This window comes from Lepidothrix coronata, unplaced genomic scaffold (assembly GCF_001604755.1).
Source record: "Lepidothrix coronata isolate B3197 unplaced genomic scaffold, Lepidothrix_coronata-1.0 Scaffold176, whole genome shotgun sequence".
Classification (NCBI taxonomy): domain Eukaryota; kingdom Metazoa; phylum Chordata; class Aves; order Passeriformes; family Pipridae; genus Lepidothrix; species Lepidothrix coronata.
Window position 1 is genome coordinate 587,470 of NW_016690356.1, and position 22,975 is coordinate 610,444.

At 45.7% G+C, this 22,975-nt stretch overlaps 1 protein-coding gene across 4 annotated transcripts in view; it reads right to left on the minus strand.

Moving 5' to 3' along the window:
* The window catches only part of SMAD3 (SMAD family member 3), a 69,646-nt gene that overhangs the window by 12,883 nt on the left and 33,788 nt on the right, over positions 1 to 22,975 (minus strand). For 3 of the 4 annotated variants that reach the window (XM_017830281.1, XM_017830285.1, XM_017830283.1), the window contains 4 exons: positions 6,959 to 7,152; positions 6,034 to 6,168; positions 5,318 to 5,392; positions 4,198 to 4,248 (listed from right to left, as the gene is read on the minus strand). In XM_017830281.1, the coding sequence (XP_017685770.1) occupies positions 4,198 to 4,248; positions 5,318 to 5,392; positions 6,034 to 6,168; positions 6,959 to 7,152 (455 nt within the window). The remainder of the gene's footprint in view (positions 1 to 4,197; positions 4,249 to 5,317; positions 5,393 to 6,033; positions 6,169 to 6,958; positions 7,153 to 22,975) is intronic. The other variant, XM_017830282.1, reaches the window with a different exon arrangement.

Here is a 22,975-nt window from a genome sequence, read left to right on the forward strand (position 1 = left end):
CTCACACCGAGTCTCTGCACAGGTTTGGGAGTCTTTTCTCAGCTGGTACCTGCTGTTGCTCCATAACCTTTAGGCATAGGTTGGAGCAGTCTGGTTCCAGCCCAAAGATCCTGCTTTCCTCTCTGTCACTGCACTGTATGAGTTCCCAAAGTCACCGATAACCAGGGAAAACCCTTTGGTTTCTGCTTTGTTACCAGCTTTGCTGACTGCCATAAGGAATTGAAGAAAAGTGCATCTGGGGAACTCTGTAATCCTCAGCAATCTTCCAAGGCCAGGAATTTTGGAGCTTCTACTCATTCCCAGCTTCTTTTCCCTGCCATTTCCTCACATTTTCAACAATTTTATAGCTTAAAGGCAAGTCCCTGTCCTCGTCTGCACAGGTACTGAACACATCCAGGAATCACACAAGTCTCTGCCTTTTCCTCCTGGATGGTTTTCCCACTGGGAACTGCCACACCAGGCACGTTTCTCCAGCAGTTTTGGGGAGAGGCACAGCAATCACCAGCACTAATCAGTCCCCTAAGGTGGGTCCACCCACTTAAGAAAACAGATTGTGTTCCACATGACTGTGCTCTGACTCCACAGCAAGTGCCTCTAATTGAAAGGCTGCTCAGCTCCAGAAAAATCAAATCAACTTCTGCTGATCCCAAAGCAACACCCTCAGATTGGTACTATCCAAGTTATAAAACCACCAAAACCTTTATTGCTCTCCATGGTTTCGTGGTCCTTCCCTTCAGGAACCACCTCCTCTTGGCTGGGGCTCCAGGGAACTGTGGATTCCCCACTGAAGGAGGGACAGAAATTTGATTTCCGGCCTATTTGCAGCTTGAGGAAAGACACAAACCAACAAATCCTGGCTTGGAGAACAACTTGCCTCTAAAAGCAGCAACCAAGCTTTTAATGATGCTGCTTTCTCCTGTGATTTGTAGTTTTAAACTTCAGCTTAAGCTGCCTTGGGATGGGCGAGTTTCCTCTTGTGTTAGAGCTGCCCTAAATATTCATTTTCAATTTATGGCTTTACTGCTTGGGGAAAAGGGAAAGATTGGAGCTCTGCTAAAGCCAAAGAACCCTGAGGGGGCACACAATCAACTACAACAGGAGACATGAAAACCAGGCAAATCCTGCCTGAATCATCCTCATACAATCCCAGCCTTGACTGGCCCAGCTCTGCTGTCTGAAGTGTCCCCTGGGATGTTCCCATTCTGCATCTTTCCTGCAAGATGAAAGTCCTGCCTGTTCACTCTGGAGGGAAACAATCTCCTGGCTGCTTTGCTCTCTTTTTAATGTGCTCTGAGCCCAAGACAAGTTGTTTTCCTCGTTTCAGTGGATGTGTTTGATACTGAGAAGCTGCGGAGAGATGTTTTCCAAGGGCATTAATCCTAATTCCCTCCTCAGGAACGAAGGGATGAATAGATGTGCGTGCTCCCTTCCCCCTGTGCTCAGGGGAGGGCTGGCTTTCCTCTGGGAAAGGGAGTTTCAACACAGTGTTCCCGAGGTCTGTGTGACTGCTGGATGTGACCGTGGGGCATGTGCTCGTTTCTCTCACAGCTTTTGCGTCAAGTCTTGCGCGGAGCAAACCCTGACAATGGATTTCCTGTGCTCCAAGGGGCTGCCTCCCTCCAAACAACAATATCCATGGACCACAGGGCTGGCCCTCAGCCAGCCTCAACTCCCTGACTTCATTCCCAATGTCCACAGAATGGTGGCAACTCTCCTTTCATTTCGATTGTTTTCCGTATTTTCCCCGGCCCGTGTTTCGGGAACAGGGAAGAGATCCCTGGATATCTGCAGCTCCCGTTGAAAGCTTATGTTTGACAACTGAAAATGTGACAGCTGTAACTTTGGACTCACACCAGAACGCTCCCAAATCCAACACACAGCTGAAAGGAGGGAAAAAAAGCTCCCAGTGTGTTACCTTGCAACACTTTTGTGGCTGTGAGTGGAAAGATGAAACTCCCCGAGTTCCTTCAATCCCAAATTCCAGCTTCGTGCTGGAATCCATCCCCTGCAGCCCAAACTCACCCTGCTTCTGGTGTCCCACTCCCTCTGCCTCTTGCCAGTTTATTGCCCCTGTAATTCTCTGGAATATGGCCATGGGATTTAAGTGCAAAGTTCAGTTTACACAAAGTAAAGTGTCTTAAAAGCTCCAGGTCGTTCTGCTCAAACAAACAAATCAACCCTTTATGGGACATCATTTTCTTTGTGGCAAAGCCGTGAACATCCCCCACCCTCCACTGGGTGAGAAACTCCCTCCCTGCACACTCTGCTGTGGGTTTTAAATTTCTGTCCCATTTTCTTCACAAACACCCAGGGAAAGCCTGGTTAGATCAAAGGCCAGCCCCAGACAGTGGAGTGTTCTGATCCATGGAATTCCAGAGCACAGCAAAGGCAGGAGTGCTGCAGCTCAGAGCCCTTCCTGGCCTGCAGGAACCATCAGGCTGAAGGTCTGTGTTCACTTCACCTGCTGTAGCAGCTCCTTATTGTAGATAAACCATCCCCAAGGGGCAGCTGATGCCAATTTTGCCCTGGCACAGTTTGGAGTGTTGCTCATCTCTGTGCCATTTCATTTAGTTACTATTTTCTAGCTTCCTTACAGGCAAAACCTGACAATAAAATTAAAAGCCATGAGTTCTTCACTCAGGGAAGCTCTTGTCTGAGAGCAATAAATATTTGGCTTGCAAAATTGAAAGGTATCTTTTAATGCTGGGGAGTTAAAGTGCTTTTCTGCTGTCTGCTCCTTAGACTACAAAGAGATTCCTTGTGGTTAACCAGCTTCACCTGCTTCTACTTATTTTTTGTCACCAGACAGCACATGAGACATCTGACATGTGTTAATAACCAGTGTCCCTGTTATGGATTGGGGCCTCTTTCCTAGAAACTCTTTTCTAAGGCAGATGCCACAGTCAACTTGCCAGGTTGGTTTTTTTTACACGTAATTGGCTTTTTATTTTTAGGTTGAAATTTTTTTTTTTTGCTATAAAATCTCATCAGCTCCCAGGCAGCACCCTGGAGCATAATAGATTCCAGCAAAAAAAGGAAATAAAGGTTACTCAGCCATTTATTCTCTTCTTGGGCTGTAACAGGTAAAGAAATAAAATTTTTGTGGCACCATGGCAATGTTTTTAAAAAAAAAAAAAGAAAAAAAAGAAAAAAAAAGGGGAAAAAAGGGGAAAAAAAGAAGAAGGAAAAAGAAATCCCCTCCTCAACAGCCCCAAGATATCCACAAGTCAGCCAATGAGTGACAAATTTTGGAGCAGTGTCAAAGTCCTCCGTGCCAGGATTAAAAGCATATGTAAACTTTATGGCCCTGGTTGTTCAAGAGTAATCTCAAGTGGCCTCTGTCTGCTGGATAATGAACAGTTGGAGAGCTGATCCTGCAGCCAGGCAGAGCTGAGAGGGCTTTTTATGGCACACCATGGAGAGCAATTCCAACAGGGTGAGAGCTCAGCCTGATGGAGATCAGACCTTCAGTCTGGAGGTATGAAAGTAAAGGGCAGCAGCAGCACATTAAAGGTAGGGAATAGAATCCTGGAATGGTTTGGGTTGGAAGGGACCTTAAAGCTCATCCAATTCCACCCCTTGCCATGGGCAGGGACACCTCCCACTATCCCAGGTTGCTCCAACCTGACCTTGGACACTCCCAGGGATGGGGCAGCCACAGCTTCTCTGGGCAACCTGTGCCAGGGCCTCCCCACCCTCCCAGGGAACGATTCCTTCCCAAAATCTAATCCAAACCTGCCCCTCCTGTCAGTTTAAAACCATTGGAATGTTATAAAAGAGACCACTAAGCACTCCAAATTTACCGAGTAACTTTCCGGGAGACAAAATTTAACAACTCAACCTGCGCCTTTTAAAAATATAAGAAAACAAACCCAGCAGCAAAACAGACAGAAAAGGACATATATTCTTGCAAAGTCACGTAATCAAACAAGGGAGGGTTTGCTGCAGTCCTTCCCTCATTCTTTCTGGTATTTATCTGCCAACATTTCTTGGGCTTTTTATCTGATGTAAGTTCAGATTTCTTCATTTCCTATACAGTTACTACGAACCACTGTTATCACAGCAAAGAGGATTAGTGGAAAGGAACACAGCAGTGCCCACAACCTCATCAGAAGTGCCCAACCTCACGAAATGCCACCATTAAAATGTCGCTCTCCTGACTGTAATTACACCCAGTTCCCAAGCTCACATGCTTACCCAGATTATTGTGTGCTGGAGACATGGGGTTGGGTGATAAGTTTGGAGAACCTGAAAATCAAGACAGGATAATTATTGGTGTGGCATCTGCACAAGGGAAAACGCTCACCCAGGATCCTCAGTGCTGCCCAGGCTTGTTGCAGGGATAACCCACTTCTCACTCCAGTCTCCTTTTTGACACCAGCAGCTTCTCTGATGTTTATTAATCCTTACATGAGCTTCCAAACTTATTACTTAGATCAACTTGCTACATCTCCACTGAAGCTTAACCCATTAATTTTGCAAACTGAGCGTGGAGTTGGGATGTTTTACTTTCACTGGCAGCCAGGAAAATTTCAGGGATCATCCTGACAGCTCCAGACAAACCCAGTGAGCTGGACACTGAAGAGTTTGGTTCTGCATTGCCAGGCACAAAACATACTCATAACAGCAGGAAACACAACACTTTATATCCCCAAATCTGACTGGGTTTGGGACTGTGGAGTATTGGATCAGGTTGTACAGATCTGACCAAAGAGCTGGCAGAATTTTATCCTCAACCATTTAAATTTGGTCCATCCTAAACCTGGTTACTTTGTTTTCTTGGCGATGAGAGAACCCAGCCATTCAACTTTCTTGGTGTTGAAATGATAAACCCCTTTAAAACCAAATCTGTTTGTGGTCCTTTGAAATATAGGTAAACTGGACATTTAAGTTCAGATTTCTTTATTATCTCAATTTACCTTTATTATTGAAATTTATCTTATTTATTTCTTTGTTATCTATTTCTTCATTATTTATACAAATGGCCAGAAAAATGCCTCTGCAGAACAGGGCACAATCTTCCTGCACATGGACACAAAACACAAGACAAATTGTCATCCTTGGGTGTGTCTTTACTGTTTCAGGCTCCTGCTTGGTAGAATCTGATGGTGGAATTTGGAGAGAAGAAGGAACATATTGTGCCTTTCAGCTCTCAAACACACAGCCCTTGCTCTAGATGAGATTTCAGGCTACATTTACACTCCTACTGGGATAATACTCCTCAAACCACCTCAAATCCTCACTGCCCAAAGAAAAACTTTTAGAGGGTCTCTGATATGACCCAGAAAGCTGCAGCAAAAGGCAGAAGGTGACTTACCTGCATCCATGCTGGGATTCATCTGGTGGTCACTGGTTTCTCCATCCTCACTCAAATATCCTGGAGGAGGGGTTTCTAAAGAATAAATTGATCAGACTGTCAGTGCCACTGCATGAAAAGTTGGGATTTTAGACACCAAAACCATTTACTGTGTTATTCACAAGGAGACAAAATTCCTTTTTATTACTTTTCTTCCTCAAGCTGCTGAAGGGAGGAGCCAACCCAACCAGGATGATGTTCATGTTTGTGAATAACACAGGAGGGGGGGAAACAAAAAAAATCTGGATTTCCAGCCCCTAAAACTTGAAGCCATCGAGACACAGTTTTCTGTCCACATATTTTTCCTCTCCTGGAGTGCAGCTGCAGAGTTTGTCCATGCAAATAAAGTGTAAATTGCTTGTGAGAGAGATACAGAAATAGAAGAGCTCGACTCCATCAGAAATTTAGAGAGTTTGACTCAAATTAAACCAACTGGATTTCATTTCAATCTAAACCTGCTGAGGGCACGTTCAAGCTTTGGATTTCACAATAAACTCAGGAGGTACAAGTGAAGGGAAGAGGTGAGTTTAAGGACATTTACACTTGCACCTCTTTTTGTCCAGGTTGGGAGTAACGATGGGAAGAAAGACTTCCCAGTCCTCCAGCTGGGAATACCCATGATTCCCTGTGCAATGTGACCCTTTCCCTGTGCTGGCTGTATGGAAGGGATATGGTACCTGGAATGTAGTTGCTCTGGGGCTCGATACCTGCTGGGAAGTTAGTGTTCTCTGGGATGGAGTGGCTGTAGTCGTCTAACGGCGGGAATTCGGCCGGAATCTCCGTGTGCCGGGGCACCAGCACCGGGGGCAACACTGCACCAGGGGAGGGAAAAACACAACAGCTTTAAAACAGAGTGACTGAAACACTGGAAAATGAGAGAAACCAGTTTGGAGTTACACCCTTAAAGTACATGGAACACAGAGTTGCCAATGGAGGGACCCAATTTGGTGCTTCCTTCTGGAATAAGAGCAGGTAAAGGTGTTTTTTATTCCTGACACATCCCAGCTGGGGGTGGGATACTTAGAACTACACCTGGACTCTCTGCCCCTTCTCGGGCAAAGAAACAGGTCTTCTTGCAAAGCCATTTAAGAGAAGTTATAGCACATGATTGAAAAGGAATGTTTCACATCAAATGGAGCAGCAAGGTGGGATCAGCACGAACATCCCCACTGGCTCTGCAGACTTGTGCTGACACAAGGAGCTGCAGCTCCACCTCAAAGCCTCTCTCAGAGGCAGGAGGAGACTCCAGAACAGGAAGTTTAGTTGCGCTGGGAGCTGTTCTTAGATTCTCTTCACAGGAAGTTTATCCTTAATTTCACACCAACAATTAGGGACACGCAGAACACCACCACAGTTCCCACTGCGTGTGTGAGTGGTTTCTGTGCACACAAAGCCACAGGAGGAACCTGGCAACAACACAACCTGCCACTGGATTTCATCCACTCCAAGTGATATTTTCCCCCCTGGGTGCAGATTCATAAATTATTCCACCGCCTCCAGCAAAGAGATTATCATCAATAATAAATGCAACGTAGAAACACACTTAGAAATCCCTCGTGCCGGGAGGGAGAAGAGGAGGATTGGGCATGGATCTGGCAGTACCTGGGGTTTCCACTCTTTGGTAATGGTAGGGGTTGACACAGACTTCATCCTTCTTCATGTTGAAGGCGTACTCGCACATCTCCATGGCCCGCAGCTCATGGTGGCTGTGCAGGTCCGGCCAGCGCCACAGCCGGCAGTAGATCACATGGGGGAGGCCTTTCCTGTGGGATACTTGGAGCCTGCCATCCAGGGATCTGCAGCAAAACAGGGATGGGAGGATTTAGCCCGGGATTAAAACGCGTTGGTTTGACCCCGACGCGATCCCGAGAGGTGCCGGTCGCCGGCACCAGGAGGGATCCGGGCCCAGCCTTCAGGGTACCTCCAAAAACTGGAAAATCATGGAATCACAGACTGGTTTGGGTTGGAAGGGCATTAAAGATCATCTCATCCCACCCCCTGCCGTGGGCAGGGACACCTTCCTCTATCCCAGATTGCTCCAAGTTCATCCAACCTGGCCTTGGACACTTCCAGGGATCCAGGGGCAGCCACAGCTTCTCTGGGCAACCTGTGCCAGGGCCTCCCCACCCTGCCAGGGAAGGATCCCTTCCCAGTATCTCACCACATAACAGCCTTGCTCTGGATTTACTAATTTTATGACTAATTTGGAGGCAGGGACAAAAGCAAGCAAGAATACATTGATTTAGTGGTATTTTTAAACACTGATGTGTGTCCTGACAAACAGGGTGTTTGCCCAGCTCTCAACAACTCCTACTGTGAATGTAAAGGTGTTACATCTTAAAGCCTGTGATAATAAAACAAAACTTTTAAACATGGACACATGAATTTTCAACGGGACAAAATCATCCAGAGTGACACACACACCTTTCCTTCCAAGTTATCTACTTTATCTACATAAAGTTCAGGAACATCACAAACAAACAAGGCTTCCAGTTTCATTTCCCAAACTGCAGCTTGAAAGCAAATAACAGCTCATTTTTCATCTAATCCTATCCTCACCCCTGAGTAGCCTCTTCCTAGGAAAAACCTTCCTGGGAAGCAAGAAGAGTGTGTTCAGCTCCTCTCCAGCAGAGCAAAGAGCTGGAGCAGGGTCTCCTCCACCCTGAATGAACAAGAACTGCCCCCAGGCACTTCCTTTGAAGTCTAACCCTTCATTTCCCTTGCTTTTCTTAATGACCCAAATGAAACACTTGAGGGCTTTGGTAAAATGAAATACTTCTGTGTTTTAATTTGTCAAAGAATGAGTAAAAAAAAAATCACGAAAAATGAAATTTTCACTGGGAATTATTTCCCTTGGTTCTTTGTGTTGGCAGCCAAGCCAAAAACCAAAACAAACCAAAACAAACCCAAACCAAAACACACAAACAATTATTCCAAGAGGCTGCTCTAGGCTTGGCTGCCCTAAGAGAGTTTTCCCAAAAGCTTCTCTGGCAGAGCTTGGTATCACACACACCTCTTGTAAACACTGCTACGACACTGAGGAAGGCAAAAAGCCAAAAAAGACAGGAAAGCCAAAAACTGCTCTTCCCAGGTGGAATACTCACAGGGAAAGCACCAGTGTCTAGAGCTGAACTTCTATGGAAGGTGGGAATTTGGGTATTGATTTCAGTGGGGCCAAGACTGGAGTTATGTGACCTCAAAATTAATCAGGTTGGGAAATTTTTTAAAAAATATGTATGAGAGTGTGAGAAAACCCACTAAATTTAACAAAAAGGGAGGAGGCTGAAACAAGGAGCAAACCAGGACTGATTCTCTGTTCTCTTCTCAAACTTCTTTGCCTGCCTGGCAGGAGGTCTTGGATGTAAGAGAGGAAAAAGGAGAAAAGAAAAGACTCAGAGAGATTATTCCAAATATCCCAGAGGAGACACAACGGCAACAAATATTATTCCTGGTCCCAGTCACCATCAGCACACGGTTGTCACAGCAGCACTGACAGATTTGGGTTGAACTCACACAAAATATGTTTGACTTGGGGATTATTTGCAAGGAGTGGTCTCTCCCTACATTTCCCAGGATAGAAGAAACTCTCTATAACAACCAGTTTCCCAGTGAGCAGGAGGGGAAAGTGCACTTCCCCTCATCCCAGGGCTCTGGCATGAATGCTGTCCCTGAGGCAGAAAGAAATGGAATTCTCTACAATCTTATCTAAAAAGACTTTTTAAAATGACACAGCCATATGTTTTATTTTCAAATACAACCTCCCCTTCTCCCCTCTCCCCTCAATAAGGAGATAAGGTACAAGAAACCAGATTTCCCCAAAGCCCCGGGGGCTAATTGTGTTTTTATGGTTGTGAAATCTCTCCTGCTCCTCATGAAGGGACTTGGGACAAAACAACATCTGGGGAAGAACGTGGCTAGAGGAGCAGGGCAGTTCTGTTTCTTCCTGCTGTCCTGCCCCAACCCTCAAGGAATATTTTCCTCAACCCTCAAGGAGTATTTTCCTCAACCCTCAAGGAATATTTTCCTCAACCCTCAAGGAGTATTTTCCTCAACCCTCAAGGAATATTTTCCTCAACCCTCAAGGAATATTTTCTCCAAAGCAACAAACAGCTGGTGTGGCTGAGATGGGACAGGAGATTAGAGGAGCAAACACTGTGCTCTGCTAAAGCCCTCAGGGGTGCCCCAAATTCAGGTCTCACCAACATGTGCAGAGTAATCTGATCATAAACAATGGCACAAACAGCTTCTGGCCCTTCTTGGGCCTGGTCTGAAGCACAAGATGATCTTCAAGGCTGAACTACTCCCCAAACCACCCAAGAGCTCAGCATGGCTTGGCTTCATGAAAATCAGCAGAATCTAAGCACCAAAATTTCCACTGGGATGTTAAATTGTTCCTCCCTCTTCCCTCTCTCTGAACCAGCCTGTGTGGAGCAGATCTCCCTGGACAACTGACTCAATAAATTCATTATTCCATACTATTTAACAGGGCTTCTTTTCAAATTATCAATATTCTCTGGCCAAAAATTCAGTGTTGGTTCTTCCCAAAAGCAGCACCATTGCTTTTGGTGGGACACTTACGTCTTAAAAGTGTCTCTCCACTGCAAGGTGGCCACGAGAACCAACCAGAAAACCACCTTTAGGACTGATCCATCCTTACATGTTGTAACAAGCCATTTACTAGGAGAGTTTAACACATGAAAATGCTGCTCTGACTGCCTCAAAGAGCAAAGGGCAGCAGTGACATTTAATAGCAAAAACAGAGGAGGGAAAAAAGGAAGGACAGAAACACCAAGGCTTTATTTTTTTAAACAATCCCCTGAAAAAGAGTGAGGAGTAAATAGAATATCACGTTGCACAACATGAATTTGATTTCCAGGCCCGATTGTTTTTTTTTTTTTTCTGGTTGTTTGGGGTTTGTTGCTGTCGTTGGGGTTTGGTTTTTTTTTGGTTGGGTTTGTTCTGTGGTTGCTTTTTTTAACCGTGTTTAATTTGTAAGATCCTGGATTGCGAAAGACAAAAAACCCACCCCACGTTCTGAAAGGTTTTGTTATTTTCTGTTACTCTTTGAGCATTTTGTACCTCCTCTTATCTAGATGGATAATGAAACTGTTTCTTGTGCCCTTCCTCCTTCTTCAGAAGTAAAGCTGAAATCAGTGGACTGCAGTAGTAATTAAGCAAATATATATATATATAAAACATATATATTAATCAAGGATATATAAAAATATAAGCTAAAAGTTATTACAGATATTTATATCTGTACATTTTATAATTATATATTATAATTCTATATTTGGTTATATATTATATATTAAGCAAATATATATATATAAAAAATATAAATGATTACAGATATTTTTGTCAGTCTTAGAAATCTTCAGTTTTAATCTCTCAGAGATCCCTCCCCTCCCCATTCAGGCACATTCACTCCTGTTTGCAAAGCCCAACAGCCTTATATCCCTGCCATTAATCTTCCAAGAGAGCAAAATGCCTGAAAGCTCAAGTATCCAGTAACACCAACACGTGCAAAAAAGGGGGAAGGAAAAAAAAGAAAAACAACCAGGAAGGAAAAGCTGAAGTTATGCATTTTAAAACCCACGAGGAGAAGCTGGTTTTTAAAGCCATGACAAATAAGTTGCTCTAAAATGCAGCAAGAACTGTGGCCACAGGCTGTGATTTTCTCTTAAACATGAGGAGTGGTTCCTCCCTGGCCCTGGATCTGCTCTACACCAGGAAAATAAGCATTTCTTCTTGCAGCAGAGTCTGGCTTTTGTGTGCAGAGCTCTGCAGTGTGCACAGGCCTTCACTGAGAAGCTGGATAAAATCTCAACTTTCCCTGAATCCCGGCCAAATCAACAAGAGTGAATTAAAAAAATGCCCCACACAGCACATTTGTAACCCCAGAGCTGAGCCCTTGCCATGTCTTTCCCCTCCATTTGCTTGGCGTGGCCGAATTTTCCAAGTTCTGGGGCAGTTTTCACAGGACTGTCACTCAAGTTCTTGAAATAAAAGTCCCTGTGAGGTTTGCAATTCACTGCCAGAGAGGAAACTAATAATTAATCCTTCTGTTTAACACTTAGATTTATAGGAGATTAAAATAATTAACACACATGGAATTTGCCACACACCTCTATGGAGAGGGCAGGTTTTTACCACCCTCAAAGCAACAGAGTTAAAGGATTATCCCAAAGCAAAGGAACAGTTTGTGTCAGAGCCAAGAGCAGGAGTGAGGAATTCATCTCCCCCTCAGTGCTACCAAAGATCACCTCTATTCTGTGCTAGTAACTCTCATCTGCTTGTTCTTCCCTCTAAAAAATCCTTTGGGTTTGGAAGGAAACCACACACCCTCTACAAAACAACCTCCAGCAGCATCAGGTAAAGATTCCCAAGGCAAAGAGCAATTCCTGTTTCTTCTGGTGCTCCATAATTCTCCTGCTCGAGTCTCATTTTGCTCTGGGTTTGAGGTGACAATACAAAAATCACCAAGATCTCTTAGGGGGGCTTCAAACAACCCAGTTTCCATCCCTGAGTCTTTTCTCCTTTGCAGCCTTCCCCTTCCCTGCCCCCCAGAGCTGAAGAAACACAGCCCGGAGAGTTGATGTCAGGATCAGATTCTGACAGCATGAGTCATTTATTAAGATTCCAGTAATGCTAAGCACTTTAGCAGGTGCCTTGAGACCGTATTTTTCGGAGTCTAATTTCAGATTCAGACATAAGTAGGTTTTATTGGTTTACCATAAACTGGCTGTCCATTGTTGCTGCTCTGCAGCCGCCTCTGCTCGTCCTCTCCTCCCCAAGCTGTGTCCCCTTCTCCTCCCTCCTGGCCTGCACAGAACTCAGTTTAATTTACATTTCTTTAAAGCTCCACATAGCTCTTGTTTTGTCCTGTAATATCATGATGCACCTATTTTTCCCTTGGTGCTTTTTAGTGATCTCTGTTATTTACACCCCTTCTGCTTCTGCCCCAGCTACAGGATATTGGCTGGTGGCTCCCAAACCCAGCTCCTTTCCCTCTATTTTTAGCCATTTGGTAATTTTATGCCCCTCCATCCCTCAGCTCCTCCTTTTTCTGATAGCCAGGGCACAGAAGATTGACACCTCAGAGGCCCAACCATGCATGTCCTTCACCCTCCCACCCCAGACAGGACAGAATACATCCTAATGCTTAATTAAGGCTTAATTATAAACCCAGTTCTAAACTTCTTAATATATATTCCAATATTTCTGCTACTGTGCAGTAGAGAATTAGGGATCTAATTAAAATCTGTATTTCTGAAGGTACCACTTGCAAGCCCTTGCCCAGTTGTCTTTAAACATGAAAACCATTTTTTCTGAGCAGTTCTAGCCCGTGTATTTATTTCAGCAAAGTTTATTTGCCCAAATCTGTGTCAGACTCGTCTAAATTTATTTGTGCCTGAGCCTTTAGGGGCCTGGGGGTGGAGGAAGGAGGCACAGAAGAGGTTCAGCCTCTCGACAGGAACGTGCCTTTCTGAAAAGCCATTTATCATCAGAGCCCGTCATTTCTTCCCAGAATCCCGTTTTTAACTCCAATCGTGAAATCCAAAACCCAACACACTTTCATCCGAGCCAACCAGCAACTTCCTCCCTCCCAGGAGATTCCAGGCACGCTGATGGGGCTGTATTTGTACGCTCAGAGGTGTTTCAGAAGGAGAAAATGGATGGGTGGAAATGCCAACGAGACTCAGATAATCTGCCACAACACAGAGTGCGTTTAAAACAAAACCGTGGCAGGAAAGACTTACTAACTGGAGCACATGGTCCTGCTGGCCACCAAAAAGAATAAAAAAGGCAAAAAAAGCTGCTGTAAAATTCAGTTATTCTGTTAGCTTCCATGGTACTTAGACTGATTTACATTTAATACCCACTTTCTACATGCATCTTTCTTGATACTGTATGGAAAATATCTTCCTATTTTCACTGAAGTCAGGAGAGTTTTGCAAATTAGCATCAGCTGTTGATACAGCCCAGCTAAAACCAGAGCAAAAGAACCCAGAAAAGAAAATGCTTCTTAATTGCTGGAAGAGAAGAGAAACTAATGTGCTGCACAGCGTTTAGACAGAAGTCCCACACCAAGAACTGCTGCCCCGAAGAGAACTGTCTGCTCACAAAAGCAAAAGGGATTATCAGAGGGAGTGTGGAAAAATGACAGTTTTAAGGCCTTGGACTCTCCCTCCCAATATATACAATTCCACAGAAACTTCATATAAATACCAGGAGTCAGAACTGGCTCCTCAGACAAATGTTTGTGCATTCTATCAAGTTGGGACGAAGCCAACATTTCGTATGGAAACATTTCTGGTGGTCCTGGGCAAAGAACATGTTTACTTTATAGCAGATATAACTAAAAATACCCTGTGCTTCAGCCTCCAATTATCTTGTTTTGAATAGTTTGAGGCTACTCGAGGTTCATTGCTGTTATTTTCTTTATTATACAGTGAAAACGTTGCTGCTTTTCCTGTAATTTGAAAAGCAGCTATTTCCAGGTTTGACATCTGTGTTTGGGCCTCCCCCGCAGGGAGAACAAGATCCAGGGTGAAATTTTCCGGAGTGCCCATCTCCCGTTTTCCAAAGCAGCTCAGGTACTTAAGACCCAGATCAATACTCTCCTGGAATTACAAGACCTTTTAAGCCTTGCCTTAACTCCTCTGGCTCTACATTATCTGGCTCTCCAGGCTAGTTTAACAGCAGCTCACATCTGTAATTATTCACACAGCCAGTGCCAATTAACAGCACACCACAAACAAGGGGGTCTGAGCCCACAAATGTTCCCACTTCCATCCCACCTCCTCCCTCCCTAGGGATGTCCTCTGGGATCCACCCCAAGGCGCAGCTCCGTGAGCAGGGGCTGTTCTCCATTGGGCTGCTCAGCTTTGCCCACACAAACCCTCCTGTGGGTTCCTCAGGCTTCATCCTCTCCCCTTTTCCCAAACAATCAACCACCTCACAGTGGAGCTTCCCCAGCCTCCGACCCGCTCCTGCATCCTGCGAGTTGTCCATGAATCAGCCCTGCGTGAATCACTTCCCATGTCCCGGAGCAGATTCCCACAGGCTTCCCTCCTTAATCCCCATGACACAGAAGCGCCCAAACAAACCCCGGAGTTCCCACAAGGAGTTAACAGAAGGTGTGTGCCGAGGTGAAAAGGGTAGTGGAAGAAGGTTGTGTTAATTTTACAACTCTCGACTTCCTTCATTATGAGTCACCAGCAGTGCAGGAGGAATCCAAACCTGCACGAGGAGTGGAGCTCTCGGGGGAACGCTGCGCATTTCACACCAAACGCCTCATTAAAAGCTCACCCAAGTTAATATTTTACAGTCTCTTGTGTCTGTAATTACTGGTGAAATCAGAGACTCTGCAAGAAGCTCGTGTCTGTTTGGAGGAACGACTTTGTAAACTTCTCTGTCTCATAATCAGGTTTTACAACACATCTGAGGAAGGGAGGTGGTGTGAGGGCCTTGTTACTTTTACTGGGGGGACCGGTCCTGCACAATGAGAAAAGAGGGTTCTTTGGAACACAGAGGTGGAAAATGCCTCACCTGAAAGATATATATATATATATATATATATTATTTTCCCCTCATCTAAAACTCTTACCAGCAAAAAGGAAGCTGTGTATGTGGCCTACCTGAAAGCTTCCTTTCTTCTAGTAACTCTCCAGATCAGATGAAAGGCTTGTTTTCAGGCTGCCACTCGCAGCCTTACAGCTCAGCAGCCAGAGAAAGTCACTCCCTCAGCCATCCCCTCCGGCCAACATAATTTATCTGATTCATGGAAGCCCAATTCTGCCTTCCTAAATTACAGATTAAACTTAAAAAAAAAAAAAAAACACAAAAAAAACCCCCCAAAACTGAAAACCTGTGGGCAAAGGAGGGGGAAGAGCGTTTTCCCCAGGCTGCAAGGCACGAGGAATTCCCTCACCCGCCAAAAATCACATTTTTACGTGGTGTTGCCGCCTGGATGCCCCACGTCCCCACATCTGTCTGAGGGAAAGTAGCACCACCACAGATGTTTTCCCTCTCTCCTTCCCTCTTTCCCTGCCCTACACTGCCCCAGCTCTCCGTGGTGCTACGGCTGGGAGCGAGGATGTCTAATTTCAAAGCTCAGCTCTGACTAATGCAGGATGTGTGGGAGAGCAGGGCATGAATAAGAGCTCTCTGAAGCACGTCTCAGATCACGCTAAGTCATTCTTATCATCCAAACAGGATCTGGAGCGTGTGCGTGCACGGGGTCTTTCCTGTAAAGGTTTTATCATTACTATTGCTCTCATGGAAATCCAGCTGCTGTGACATCAAATGGAGCAGGAAAAAAGCTGAAATCAACACAAACAAATACCTTATTTTCACGTAAATGTCAGTAGTAATAAAAGCTCGAGGCTAAAGAACAGTCCAGAAAAAAAAAAACCAAAACAACCAAACCCAGCATGAAAACAGGTCACCTTTCAACCACCACAGGAGACAGAGCTGTTCCCAAATGAGATGTTTTTCAAAAGTTTTCCATGAGGTGTCCATAAAGAACAGCTGAAAATATCAACTGCATCCAAACTCCCATTTCAGGAACAGAGAGCCATTTCAGGTGGCTTTGCTGTTGTCATCTCCCCCTTCCCTCTCTCCGAACTCAAAAGAATATTTGATATTCACGTCCTGGGAACCTCACTGCATAAATGCTTCAACATGAAGCTTAAACCAGAAGCAGATCTCGAGCTTGCCAAGGAGAGGGAACAAGGAGGGAAGCAGACTCGCAGGTAAATATTAGTTTGTACTTGAAAAAAGCCAGAGCACATTTTAAAGCTGCTTTTGGTTTTCAGGGCAACTTCACATGGTCCTCTGTCAAACCTTGGTAGGCCAAGGTGACTCAGGGGGACAAGCACCTGGTGGTTTTGGCAGCTGCTCCAGGGTGACAGTGACACTGCCAGCCATTATCAGCCAAATGATGGAAAATCACGAGCAGAATTCCAGAAACAAGGGATGTTTTTCCTCCTGGTTTCCTTTCTCACCCTTCTTGGCTGGTGCCTTCAATGCCAACCACACAGGAGTGGCTGGACTGGTGTGTGAGGTTCTGGCACTCACAAAAGGGGCAAGGAATGTTGTTTGGAGCACAGCTCTCCTCCTCTTTGCTCCCATCCTGTAACCACACAGCCCTCACACCACCTTGCCATCTGGAAACCTCCACGAGCACTGGCCTGGGCAGTAATGCCAGATAAAGACTGGAAGCTCTTTGAAGGCACAGGAGAGATCCCTCCCGGTCTAAGGAGCAGACCAACATCCCTCTGCCGTGCCCTGAAAGGGGAATCTGCAGAAGACAAAACAACTTTCGGTTCTTTCAAGGCCTAAAGTGTTTTTAAAATTATAAAGGGTACAAATAGATCTGTCCCTCTTTGTGGTGCAGCCAGGACGAGACTGACACCAAAGCTCTCGGTGTCGCGGCCAACACCAACACTGCAGCACTTTGATGCTCCACACAAAGACCACCACAGTCACCCCCAATCAAAGCGTGGGGGAACCTTCTGAGCAAGCCATAATCACCACTCCTGGGGGAACACAGGAGACCCAGGAACACCACCCAGCTCCTCCAAACCGACACGATGAGGCATATGGAGGTAACACTCAATTATGGCCTTTTTCTGTCTCCTCTTCAGCAGCAAAATGCACTTGCTGGGTCCCTGGATCAGCAGTGACTCAGAACAGAGGGCTTTCCACTGAATCATCCACAGGGCTTTAACCCTCCAGGTTCTGTTGACTGGGAGATGTCTCACTACCTACACCTTCCCTAAATACTTCCTGGGCTGTCCAGGGCATGAGGGAGAGCCAGCCAAGGGTGACCAAGGGTGCAAAAGAGCAGGAATGCCCCTGGAATGCCTGGATGCTACAAAAAGGAGTAGGTGCCAAATACAGGTCCAGCAGCACTGCTCACTCCTACAGCATGTGAGTGAAGACAAAAACTACACAAAGATAGGGAAACAATGGGATAACTCACAAATACTTGATTTCACAAGTCAAGACAGTTTTCTTTCCCCTCCCCTCGTGACTAAGCCTTTGGTCCACACACCCACTCCATCCTCAAAAAAACAACTCTGAGAAACAAATTTGATTGCTCTAAAATACACACAGGCAGTGACCAATCACACCTCCTCCTCCTCACAGCACTCACTCTATTTACTAAGAGTCTGCACCGTCTACTCCCTTTGTAACAGGATCCAACTCCCTCTCTCAATGAGACATTAAACACTGGCAAGTCCAACTCCTCTCCTCTTTCCTTATTCCATTCCCAAACCTCTGAGTCTGCAGACTTCCTGAAATCACCCCTAGCTGCTTCCAGGGAAAGGCCACTGCAGTGCCCAGTGTGCCATGGAGCTGAACTGATCCCAGAGCAGGGCTCAGACACATGGCAAGGACGGGAGAGCCGTGGGCTGTGCCAGAGGCTCCTGCCTGCAGAAAGGGAGAGCACTGGCAGCTCTCCATGCTCACAAACCCAACATCCCACTGAGCCTGGGAACTCAGGCTCTGTGCCACGTCTTAATGGCATCACACTAACTGAGGGGAGCTTTGGATGAGATATTGGGAAGGGATTCTTCCCTGTGAGAGTGGGGAGGCCCTGGCACAGGGTGCCCAGAGAAGCTGTGGCTGCCCCTGGATCCCTGCAAGTGTCCAAGGCCAGGTTGGATGAACTTGGAACAATCCAGGATAATGGAAGGTGTCCCTACCCATGGCAGGGGGTGGAACAGGATGGACTTTAAGTCCCTTCCAACCCAAACCATTCCAGGGTTCTATTCCTTACCTTTCACATTTGGCTGCTGCTGCACTGGCCAAGCACTGCTGGTGCAATGGCAAAGCCACTGCCTGCAACTGGAGGCAGAAAACCCAGTTTCATCCCCATCCTGGTACAGACTTGCTGCATTAAACCTTGCTTAGAAATCTACCCATCACCTGGAACCACTGCTCCAGACCACCTGTAGTTGCCTTCCCAACCATTTCCTTTTTGGTCACTACTTGTACCTTGAGACATTTTCCTGAACAAAATTTAAGAAAAAAACCCCAAAGAAACAAAACCAAGCCCAAGAAGCAAAACCCCAAACAAATAAAAAAAAAACCAACAAACCCCCAAAGCAAGTGTGAGGATCTACCCCTTCTTTTCCCTTTTAGCAATCAAAACAACTTGCCTGTCCTTATCTCATCCCAGCTAATCCCTTCCTCCTTTCTCTGGCACATCAGATAAATATCTTGTTCCTCCAACCCATCAAAAAACACAGCTGCTAAAATTATCACTCTGACCCATCAATCACACTCCTCTCTTAATACCTCATAGAAGATACCGGACAACTTAAGTTCAAACAGCCCAGAACCTTGTCCTCAAAGCCCTCTTTATGTCACACTTGAGAGCTCATCCCAACTGCAGCTTCTCCACGCTCCTCCCAATTTCCTTGCCCAGACTGTACATCCACCACATGATTCCTTTTGGCTTCTCCTTCCCTCCCACCTCAGCCCCTCTCCCTGCTTTGTGCAGTGTTCCACTGGAGCACAGAAAACCTGTTAAGTCTGAGTGCACCAAACACTATCAACGGGAAGCAAACAGATAAAAAGCTTTACAGGGGGAAGATGGTGCAAAATTATTGAAGTAATTAATATAGCCCATGGTTACAGTCTTCCCTGGATATTCCCATGAGTACTGTCTGGCATCTTTTAGCCTGCCAGCTCCTTAGCACAGGGACAGTCTGGATTTTTTCCCCCTCTTCTAAAACAATAAGCACGTTCCTGGCAGCTAAATTATTAATAAGGAGCAAATGGTAATTGATTTATAGATGAGCCTGAAAGAGAAGATTTGTCTTCTTCAGTCTCCTAAGTCCCCAAGCCCACCAGGTTTTGTCCTGGTTCCATCCCCACCCAAATGTCCCACCCAGACCCAAAACAGCACATCCAGCTCCAAAGGACCCATGTTGATGTGACCCCTTTACCACTGATCAGATACTGCAACAGCCAAACAAAGTGCCCATTGTTCCTCCTCCTCTCTCCCTTCTCAGCCGGCAAGAAAAAGCTTAACTGGATTAGTTCTTAAGGTTTTATTTTTATCCATTGTGAGCTTGTGAAGAGAAAAAAAAAATACTCATGGAAAAGATGAGTTTTGAATTCAGGCTTTGAATATGCTGAGCTTGGGGAATTAGTTCTCTCGCTGCTGGTGGAAAGTTCCACAGGTCTGGCCCAGAACTTCACAGCAGAAGTCTCTGTCCTGCTCCTCCTTCGAGCACAACTTTCTCACATTTCAGCTCCAACACTTGCAACAACAATTTTTACTCCTGTTTTGCTGGATGACCTGAGGATCACCAGTGTCTTCCCCCTGCTGTGGATGAGGGCTTATGTGTCAGACAAGCTTGAGGAGCAGCCCCTGAGAGCAGCTACTGCACAGGCTGTTGTTTATTGTAATTAAGAGCACCACACACACATCCCACTCCTTTCATAACACTCCCCACAAATTTGTTTGGCACGAGGACTGATCAGCCCTCGGCCTGCCACAAACTCACCCTTTCTGAGGCACTGAGAGCAACACCAAGTTTTGTTTCTAGAAACATTCTGGAAGATGACACGTAAAAGGCGGCGCTGCTGCTGCTGCTGCTGCTTAAACGCTGGCTGAGCCCCAAACAATGGGAGCTCTTCCACGAGGCAAAAACAGACCTTCAAAGGCTTGTGGGCAAATATACTGTCACTGAATATTTTGTCAGGGGAGCAAGAGCCTAAAAATATAACAGGAGCAGATAATGCACTGAGACAGCCCGGCGCACATCCTGTCTTTGCTCTGTAAACACCCCGATGCGAATTGGCACCATTGTACAAATCAGGCCACCCATGGCAAAAAGTAGGGCAGTGGTTTGTAACAAACTGCGGCTCCATCCGTCCCAGAGCCCCTCTCCTCGCCCCAGATATCCTGCTTTCTGCTGGAAAAGGACAAGGAAGGCGGTGGGAGCCCAGCTGAGCTGGCTCAGCACACCGGGAGGGGAAATGAGGCTCCAGTTCCAGCACCTGCAGCATCACCCACAGCAGGGAACCCCCCCTTTGAGATGTGCTGATTCACTGCAGGGCTTTGTAGGTCTAAAAACACTCTTCCTCCTCCTCCCTGCTTCTGCTGGAATCTCCTTTCTCTGTGCAGAAATCAAAGCTAGAGCAGAAGTGCCCCGGGTAACTACAACACACTCTATTTTGCATTCCTCCTTCCCACTCGCAATATTTGGGCTTGAAGGGGAAAATATTTTGTTAAGCACAAATGAGGCAATGGCAAAATATCAAACTGAAACAAAAAAAAGCGAGGCTCTGGGGACACAGTTTTCCACCAGAGCAAAGTAAGATCCATGTCTTCTTGTAGCAGACATAATTTTACCAGATTTGGGTGAATTAGACCCAGGTTTATGTTCTTTTTAGGGCTTTTATTCTTATCAAAACTGTCCCTATTGGTCTCAAAGCTTTTCTATAAATCCATGGGACAGGTTCCTCCTGTGGAAGTGTGGAAGGACACTGGAAACACTCCAGGAGTTTCAATACCACAAGAACAGAAGTCAAAACTTGAAATCATGAATGCAGTTACTGCATAACAGCCCCGGAAACAAAAAGCCACGAACAACCCTCGGGCAGGACAATACCCAGGAGCACCCAGACAGCCTAATCTTTGCTCAGAACCTCTGATGTGCCCAGAGCTATGGAAAGTTCTAAGGTGTAAGAGGGTATTCAAAAGGCAAAGAGAAACAGGTTCCCAAAACCTGAAAGGTTGGTTGGAGTTCCCTTCCAGGAAGGGAAGGGCAGAGCTCTCCAGCTGAACCCCGTGTGCTCATTTACACATGGAATGATTTCAGTGAATTCCTTTCCAGCCCTTTAAATCACCAACTTTTGAGGATGCCAATTGTTTTGTGGTAGTTCCCACTAATCCCCACTAAACCCCAATCAAATATCCATGCTAACACAGAACCAGCACAAAAGAGAAAGTCCCTGAGCCAGGAAAATGTGATTTCCATCTGCAGCAGGTAACTGAGATGGACAAACAGGAAGGATCACTGATCCCAGGAGTTACTCTGAGCCAGAGGTGTGAGGTGGCTTCATGGGGAAAAGAAATCAGAAACATCACCATCACATTCTTCTTCCAGCAATTAATCAGATTGCACTTTCAAAATAAATGATAAAATCCAGGTGGGCAAATCCTGGGAAATGTTTTGCACAAAACTAAAAACATACATTTTTCTGGAAATCACAGAGTGGCCTCAGGAAGAGGAGACTGTGGGGAAACAGTAAAGCAAAGAGCACCAACCCTTTTTGCTTTCCTCTGCACATCACCCTTGATAAATCACTGAGACTCTTCAGGGATTTTTTTAAAATCTGGTTTTTATCATTACTCCTGTTCTTAAGGAAGATAAGACTGTCTCTGCTTTTGAAACTTCCAAAGGGCCACACACTCCCACACAGAAGGATCTCACTGCTGTCAAAGCTCTGGCTGCTCAGCCAGCTACTGCTGAATGGCTCTGGTGGAGGAAAAAAAAGCAGCACAGGCCAGTAAAAGGAGCAATAATATGGAAACCCAGCAAAAAGCTGGCAGTGGATTCTCCTGAGCCAACTCTTTGGATGTTGGAAATCAAATAAAATATTTAAAAATAAAAATAAAATGAAATAAATAAAAAGTAAAATGAAATAAAACAAAGCAATATAAAATAAAAGAAAGGGCTGGGGCAGGGCCTGGGTGCTCACCAGCAGTGGGACAATCCTTCCACGACTATGGCTGGGGCTGGAGCATTCCTGACTCATAAGCTAAAGGTGCATCCAGTGGCTGCATCAGGTGCCTGATGAGCAAAAGCATTTCCTCCTAATGGCTTCTTAATTGTTTTCTGACAGACACAGCTCTCCAGAGGGCTGGGAAGCCAGAAGTTTGGGATACACTGTGCCATCGTCAGCCACCTGCCTCCCTTCCCTCCTGTGTCCCTGCCACTTCACCCCCTCCTGCCTTTGGAAAGCTCCAAGTGTGGTCCCCAGGGAACAACCCCACATTCCAGAAACACGGAATGTTGGAGCCATTTGCTGCCCTTGGTGCATCAGCTCCGCTAAATCCAACTGCTTCAATCCGAGCATCTCCTGCGAGGGCCCTGCGGGGAGGAGATGGGTTGAGGAAGCTCTTTGGCTTTGCTCAGTCAGGATAAAAGAGACTTTGAAATCTCTAAGCATTGCTGTTCTCTCAGATAATGAAGTGGTTTAAAAAAATAAAAATAGAAGGCCTGAAATATTTTCTTTTTTGTGAGCACTTATTATTTCAGCCCCAGCAGGCAACGCTGTCTACGGCACCTCAAGGCAACAACTACAAATGCTGATTTCAAGAGAATATTCACCCCCACTCTCTTCTAAGCTCTGAGTAAAACTGCACCTGACTAAAAGCCAGCATATTTAGCATTTTGCTTCCTGCTGCAAAGGCTTGACAATTGTAGGCCTGGCCTGTGAGATGAGGGAAAACAACATGGAATATCATGTGTCACCTCCTTTTCATCCCATGAAAACCTGGGATCAGCAACAGGGATGGGCAAAACTTGCCTTTTACCCTTTCAGGCACAATAAATTAAGAAGCAACTCTTCTTTTAAAAGCTC